The sequence below is a fragment of the Octopus bimaculoides genome, chromosome 24 (assembly GCF_001194135.2).
Source record: "Octopus bimaculoides isolate UCB-OBI-ISO-001 chromosome 24, ASM119413v2, whole genome shotgun sequence".
Classification (NCBI taxonomy): Eukaryota; Metazoa; Mollusca; class Cephalopoda; order Octopoda; family Octopodidae; genus Octopus; species Octopus bimaculoides.
Genome location: NC_069004.1, coordinates 2,097,412 through 2,106,062, shown reverse-complemented (window position 1 = coordinate 2,106,062; position 8,651 = coordinate 2,097,412). Strand labels below are relative to the sequence as shown.

Here is an 8,651-nt window from a genome sequence, read left to right as displayed (position 1 = left end):
GGGGGGGGGGGGTAATGACTATTCCACTTTGCTCAGATGTCGTAATCTATCTTCAGGCATCACTTGTATGATGCCAGAAATATGCACAGCAAGCACATCTGAGATCATCTTGGCTGCTGGGAGAACCAATAATGCAAGCAACAACATGTGGTTGCCTTAACGAGGCTCGTGAGGTCGAAACCCTTCAGCCTCCATGTTTTGTTGATGCCAGGGAGAGAGATGACTAGCAAATTAACCTCTAAATTCTAAGGCACCAAATCTGATATCGGAAAGTATTCGACCCAGTATTATTATTATTATCCATCTACCATCATTCACTCTCTCATATATATACATATATATATATATATATATACACACACAATCCAATGACAGAGCCTCTTATGTTGCTCAACCTGCGAGAAATAACTTGTAAATCTCCCTCAGATCACACCAAATAATGTAGTCGCAGAGACACTACGCTCGGAAATAAAAAAATGGAAACTAAAGACAGGATGGTCACAGCTTTAATCATAGGTCTACTTGATCAGGACTGACCTAGGGCTAAACGATATATATATATATATATATATATATATATATATGTAGCTACTGTCTAAGAGATAGACATCAAAACAAGGACAAGTAACATAATGAATGGAGAGATATTTTGGGATGAACAATTATCTTACATACACAGAATTCTATTGTGTAGAAGACAGAGGCATTCTATGTAGATAAGACAGGTATTACCAAGGAATAGGGAGAGAAAATATAAAAAAATAAAAGAAATAGTTTTAATATCACAAATTTTTTTTTTCTTTTTTGCATCCTTTTATGGTTGAAATTAGAATCTTAGGAGAATAAATATTAATCTGACAAATGTGGTGTGTGTTTGTATGAGAACTTTATACAATAGTTTGTTTTTGTTTATTCTGCTGATCCAGATCAAAGCAAGAGATGCCAGGGAGATTAAATTCCCATGGTTATGTTACAGACATTTAGGACTAAAAAAAAAAAAAAGGGGAGAGAGAGAGAGAGAGAGATAATAGCATTTCTATTAAAAAATATTTTTTACATAGGCATAAAACATCCAGGTGAAGGATAACTGGATTTTGTGACATTCATGCCTTTCCGAAAGGCATTAAACAAAGTGAGGTCGTTCCAGTCGGGAATTGGAACTGGATCATGGACTCAGCTTTGCAGAGAATGTTTCGCCACACTATGGCACTCACAATGATTAAATAAAAAATATAAATTAAAAATAAATATGATTTTTCTTTTCTTTTTTTTCTTTTAAATATTACATCCAAAGATAGACCACCAAAACTTTCAAAGTTTCTGTGGCACCATTGTTTCTAGAGAGAAAGACACTTTATATGATTGTCAAAATACTGTCTGCTAAGTCCAAACTTGTTAGTCACTTGGGTTGAGTCGACAAATTGCAGACCAAGTAAACAGAAGAACCGTGTAGTTTTGTGTGACTATTCGGAGGAGGGGGGAGAAAGAGAGAGAGAGAGAGGAGAACCCACTGTTGATGAGGTGGGGGGAATAAAGACAACAGGTATCAGTTAGGCATCAAATGTAAGGGACGGGGGAGGGGGTGGAATATTTTGTTTCAATGTCTTGTGTTATTCACTGAAAATTAATACAAAGGAAAAGAGACAACAACATCAAATGTTAGCAGTCTCAATATATACTCGATATGTATTGTAACAGGTCATCTTGTTACTGTGTAACTTCATTATATGCTGTCACACTACATCTACATTCTGAATGTAACTATAATTTTTAATATAGCATTCTTAAATTTCAACCATCATGGTTCTAGCAGAGCTAGATCACTCTTACTCCTTTAAAATCTCTGTTACACTTAACTAAGATATTGTAGTATATATATATATATATATATATATATATAATGTATCTTCAAAGCATTATTACTTTTTACGTCTATATAAAGGTTAATCTGTGCAACTATGAAACACTACTCACTCAACAATGATTTTCAACATTGAAATTGATAATTAAAGGATTTTGTATGGAATGGAATTCAACGTAAATTTTCTTATGAATGGTTAGTTTCAAATTACTAACCGCTCAATTTAGTTTCCCACACACACACAACTAATTTGCCTGCTTAAAAGTACAACTTTGCCACAGCAAGTATCAAATTTATTATCTAAGTAATAAGTGGAACAGCAACTTGTATACAAAAAGAAACTTTTTGCAATGTATATTATTTTAATTTCCCTCACATTTTTTTATGAGGAAGAATATTTTCAGTACCACAGACATTCTAGTGAAATACCACCAAAAGGTACTCATTATGGGCATTTACTACAAAGAAATATAAGAAAGTGGTTCTTATAACTTACCCTTTCTGAGCAACAAAAAATATATTCGAGAATACCTAAAATCATCTACTAAGGAATAACAAAAAAAATGTATGGAGATATTCGTAAGGAAACGAATGCAAAACCTTAAAGAAATATTTTACTATCAGGTGAAAGCTCAAGTATTCTCTGGAGATGATCACTCATTGCTAATGTAAAATCATAGATATATATATATATATATATATATATATACATATATGTATTTGTAAAAATGTTTGGGTTTGCAATGGAAAGTTTTTCAGAACCCTGACAATATACATAAACTGGGATGGGTAGAGATATTCAGAGCTGCCAACAACAAAAGTTTACTTCTAAGATCACTTGGTGGGAATAAAAGAAATTCTCTTTGTAAGTCACTACTGGATTGAAATTGAAGAAAATATATAACAACATAATCAGCCATTATATGAACATATAATATTGCTGTTAAGTACATTGATTATTGTAGTATTGCTGATGTACTTATTAAATAAAATAGATATATTTTGCTTTTTCAGTAACACACCAAAAAGATTACATATTGCTTTCAAGAGGATATATTTTAAAGATGTATCATGAACAAATCCTACAGAACAGATGAAAATAGTAAAATTGGGTGGTGGGGGAAACCATTCTGCATTCAGTCAGCATAAAAAAATGAGCCTGTAGATGCTTTCATACACGGATGACGCACACAGTGCAATAACATGCACAGAGACATGTGCACTGATGCATATTCTAGCCAGGCAATGGATATTTTCTTTAATTAAAATCTAAGGCAACAATTAAGTTTTAACACTTTTGTAGACTGGCAGCACCAAACATCTTTGGAGATACTAAGCTGGTACTGACTGTTAAGACTTTCTCCTTCCTTTCACCAACACCTATTTTCACTCATGCATGCAAGCGCACACTCAGACACCACATCTTTAACAGCTAAATCACATTTTGTTGACATTACAAAGATCCCAAGAAATATTATTACATAATCTATAGATTGACATAAGTAAAAAATATATTTCTGAACTTGTTTGACAAATTTCAGGCAGTGTCAGGATTGATTGGACGATAAGGTATAAAGTGGGAACGTCTCTCCAGATGAAGCTACTAAACTGACTGGATAGGGTGATGCCCCAGTGGTGGCACAAGTAGAAATACTTTCCATTGGAGCCAACTCTATGCCTGATTCACATTTACTAGGTGTCATATAAGTTCTTGTAACCTTACTTGAAATGTGCCCTTGAGATGATCGTCTATGGGGTTCCGAGTTGGAACTGTCGTCCGAGTAACCTTTGCCACTCTGATTGATACTGGGTTTGCATTGTTTAATGTCCTCTTGAGATAGATTGTAGTCTGTAACGTCATCGTCTAAGATCTCAATTGGTTCAGTTTTGATACCACATTCAGAAGGAATGGCACTGACTGAACTGCTACTCTGTAGAGACATGGAAGAGGCTTGGGAAGTGGAAGGAAACTGATTTTGGTGAGAGGTTAAATAATTATGCTGTTCGTTTAGAGATTGAATCCTCTCATCGAGCAGTGAATTATGAACTTCTTCCAGGTGAGAATGCGACAAACCTACATTCTGTTCTTGGTTGTCAAAAGCTACATCAGCAGGATTAGAATCATCACTCAATGTCAATACCACTGTTTGACGATTACTCTGTGACTTGGGAAGAGAATCTCGGTGGCGTGGCGTCAACGTCGACGGGGAGCTGGTCATTTGCTTGTGTTCGTTTAGACTGGCAGCAAACTCTCGGCAGTGTTTCTGAATTTTATCAACTTTTAACAGATTAGATATTCGTTCGACATCCTTATACAGATGTTCGTTAAGATTAAGGACACCGTCATAGAGAAAGCTGACAAATATTTTCAGTCCATCTTCACTAATCCCTGGTGGAAGATTCACTTCCAAGTCAGCACCATCGGTAATATTTTTTTCCATCAAGTGAGGACTGGCAGCAAACAGAACCAAACGATGTAACTGGAAAAGAAATTAATAACACTCCATAAGAAATACTGTAAATAATTAGTCATCTAGATTTATAGCAGTGGTTCTCAACTGGGGACCCATGTAAGATTTTGTTGTTAAAATTTATGTGCAATAAATTGGTTATATTTCTGCAATACACAAAATATGTTAATTTTTTTTAATACAATTTCTAATAATAATCATCATCATCGTTTAACATCCACTTTTCATGCTGGAATAAGGACAGACAAAATGCCACAAAGCATTTTGCCTGGCATGCTAACGATTCTGCCAGCTCGCCTTAATAATAATAAGGTTTCAAATTTTGGCACAAGGCCAGCAATATTAGGGGGAGAGGGATAAGTTGATTACAATGAACCCACTGCTCAATTGGTGTTTATTTTATCAACCCCAAAACAATGAAAGGTAAAGCTGACTTTGGTGGGATTTGAACTCAAAATGTCAAGAGCTATAATGATAAGCTAACAATTCTGCCAGCTCACCACCTTATCAACAAAAACTAAATAATGAGACAAAGTATGATTTCCAAGACATTTTTTTTTTTTACAAACAACACTAACAAAATTAAATTCCAGATAATCTTTAAAAGCAAAAAATAAATAAAATATTCTTACAATCACATTTTTATTTCCACTACAAATTTTAGCATCACATAAACGCCTCTTCCTCCATAAACTTGCCAATGATTTCATCATACCATCTGCATGTTCTGGATCGACATAGGTTTTTTTGAAGATGGTTGCAGGGCGGGAAGAAGCGGAAAAGCTGTTGATACAAATGAGAGATTAACATAAATACCATTGTCTATGTTTTCATCAACACACACATCTATATGTTAGTTACTGATTTACCTGTACTGCAATGAATGCTGGATCACCACCACAGCCAAAAACATTATGTTGAGCTCACTCTAATATGAAAGTGGTCATGATAAGGTTTTCATGGGAAGGGTGTCGGTCATCATAAGTTTGTTTGATGCAGCCAGATGATCAATAAAGAGTCTTATTCATTTGTCCGGAGGAATTAGAGGGAGACAGTACAAAGGAGGGCATATGAGACAAACAAAACCTAGATGCTGCACCATGACAATGCAACAACTCGTGCATCATTCCTTATCTGACTTTTGGTGAAGAACAAGATCACTCTCCACCCCCACCTGCTCTAGTACTCCAAATGTTCCCCCATTTTTGTACCCAAATTTGCAATTATATAACAATAATAATAGTCCTTTCTACTGTAGGCACAAGGCCTGAAATTTGAGGGGAGGGAGCTAGTTGATTATACTGACCCTAGTGAGTAACTGGTACATATTTCATTGACCCCAAAAGGATGAAACACAAAGTCAACCTTGGTGGAATTTGAACTCAGAACATAAGGACAGACAAAATGCCACTAAGCATTTTGCACAGTGTGCTAATGGTTCTGCCAGCACGCTGCCTTAATAATAATGATAATATTCTTACCTTACGGACAAATCTTTTTCCTGATTTATTCTTATCTTGGAATTTTGGATTGTGTGTACTGGTTCTGGTTCATAAGTCTCAACTTCAGGCTGACCAATAATAGTGCCAGTGGCTGCAGCTACAGCTGACTGAACCTCCATTGCCTCCTGCAAATTAAACAAACAATCCAGTGAGAATACATAAGCAAATCTACAAAAATAATACCACCATCCTCACCACTGTCGTTTTTACATATTGTTGATTAGGAGGGGCTGGTTTGCTGTACAGCAGGACTTGATCCTTTGTTTATCTCATCCAAGTGATTCCATGTCAAAACATCACATCTTGCACATTCAAGAAGTTGTAGATGGCTCTGTGGTTTAAAAGCTTGCTCTAAAAACATGTGGTTTTAGGTTCAGTCCCACTGCACAGCACCCTGAACACGTGTCTTTTATTATAGCTGTAGGATGACCAATGCTTTATGCGTAGATTTGGTCAAGGGAAACTGTGTGGAAATCCATTGTGTATAAACGTGTGTGGTAGGGTGAGAGTGTGTTTGCCACCCTCACTGCATGACAACTAGTGTTGATTTGTTTACATCCTTATAACTTAGCAGTTTAGTAAAAGAGACCAACAAAAGTAAAAGACAAACGATCTAGTTGTTATCCATTAACAGCATATGTGCAGCCACCTCTCCACCAGCTGATCCCACCATACCAAATCAGTCTTTTATCTCTTTAAACTTTTATGCCACAACACATTTCCAGGCTGATCTTCTGCAGTTAAAGCTCCATAACAATTACATAAGCTTGATAAAGTAAACAGCCAACCATTACAACTGCAAGGAATCTACAGGTAGCTCCACATTTTTAGCAACAATCCAAATGGCTCCAATACCAAGCAAGATATAAATAAACAAAAATATAAAAACCACAAACCTTAATACCACTAATGGTAACAGTAATAGAAATTTCTAACATAGGCGCATATGTGGTTTCAGGTTCAGTCCCACAGTGCAGCACCTTGGCTTAAAACAGGCACAGATTCCAAGCCATTGTTCTAACGGGAGTTATCTTCCCTTTGCACATATTTTATTTGGAAAAATGGTAAACATCATTGATGGTCCTCTTTACTAAGAGCCAACACCACACTGAATCTCCTCTTCACAAATAATGTAGAATACATTAAAATAGCAATGAATAACCCCTATAATCTTCTCTGATCAAAACCTAGAATATGTGATCCTTATAGCTCAGCATTTCAACAACAAGCAGCCCGATTAAAAGAGGTTGTATGCAAGATAACGAAAGGATACTGAAGCATTTTATGTCATTAATGCAAGCTAAACTCAGATATTTTCCAAGGAGAAGAAGCAAGCTTCCTAAAAATATTCCCAAAGATAGAATAACAATTTTCATACAACAAGGATGAAAATAACCTCAAATCGTTTAACCGGATAAACTAGACAAACAAAAAGCCTTCTAATTGAAAAATGAAATGAAATGCTTCCATTCAAATGAAAAGAGTAAAAGAAACCAAAAATCTGATGAAGATTCACGAGAGAAAGTTCTGGTGCATTACAAAATAATCCTTTGTTTCAAAGAAATGAACTACTCACAAGATACTTTGAAAAGGTAAATGAAATACAAAATGAACAATATTTTCACTATCCCACTCGTACACAAATACAAATAAACAAGCCAGATAAATTCTTCAATACTGTATCTCTATATAAGGAGGTGGTAATTTTAGCAATTGCATTGCTAAAATGAGCCTGGACTTGACAAAAAGCCATTGTGGTTTTTTGGACTGCCCCATCCCACTTCCCTTGAAAGTCCTATCCATAAGGAATGAAGCAGAAATGCTTTAGGATTAAGCGTATCTCACTGTCTTTACATATCAGAAAGGAAATGTAAAGATTCATCAAAATTGAATTGATTCTATTCACAGAAGAAACACAATTTAGTAGTTTTTATCCAAATAAAAGTTATCTTTTTACACCTACTGTAGCATCATGATCAATTGAAGATTTTCAACCAGATGTGAACTTCCAGTTCCAGCAATCCAGATATTCCAAGCAGCTTCAGAGTAACACACTGTACGCTTTAGCAAGAAGTAGTTTACCATATGTGGTACAACGCTGCCTTTTGCATTTCTTTTTTTTATAATGTCCAGATAGTCAACAGCACGTCATCTCTATGGTGTCCTCCTGTTTACTGTTTTATCACTAATATTCTGTTGCTCCACACTAGGTTTTTGGGGAGTTCATTTGAGATACTAGGCTTCTATATCAGTCATCTTGGTCTAGGAGAGACAAGGGGAGTTGTGAGCAATGGAATCATTGAAGATCTACCTGAACAAAAAATTCCGTCAAACCCATGCAAGGGTTGAACAATAGACTTATCCTTGATGATGATGATGATGGTAGTGGTGGCGGTGATGTCCCCACCCCTACTTCTTGACAATTAGCGTTGGTTTGTTTACGTCATCCGTAATATAGCAGTTCGGCAAAAGAAACCGACAGAATAAGAAGTGAACCACGCTTAGAAATAAAAAGTGGGGTCGATTTGATGGCCTAAACCCTTCGAGGTGATGCTCTAGCATGGCCATAGCCCGGTGACTGAAACAAGTAAAAGATCTGAGACATTTATGACAATAAAATAAAACAATTATCTTTGTCACATTTTTCTTCGTTTTTTTCTTCCCAAAACTTATTTTAAAGAAGCGTGTTGTCACACATACAAGCTGTTCGCGAATGTTATCAACATAATTTGCCAACGTAAATACTTCATTATCCTATCTTTTAATATTTAACCCCATAAAATAATTTCATTTATCTTTCGGGCGTGTGTTTCTTTT

The 8,651-nt window shown here is 35.7% G+C and overlaps 1 protein-coding gene across 1 annotated transcript in view; it reads right to left on the bottom strand.

The window, feature by feature from the left end:
- Positions 1–1,282: 1,282 nt before the first annotated feature.
- The window catches only part of LOC106883396 (uncharacterized), an 11,736-nt gene continuing 4,367 nt past the window's right edge, over positions 1,283–8,651 (bottom strand). The window contains exons 2-4 of the mRNA XM_014934390.2: positions 5,814–5,959; positions 4,965–5,115; positions 1,283–4,341 (exon numbers count right to left, since the gene is read on the bottom strand). Of these exons, the coding sequence (XP_014789876.1) occupies positions 3,409–4,341; positions 4,965–5,115; positions 5,814–5,959 (1,230 nt within the window). The 3' untranslated portion in view covers positions 1,283–3,408. The remainder of the gene's footprint in view (positions 4,342–4,964; positions 5,116–5,813; positions 5,960–8,651) is intronic.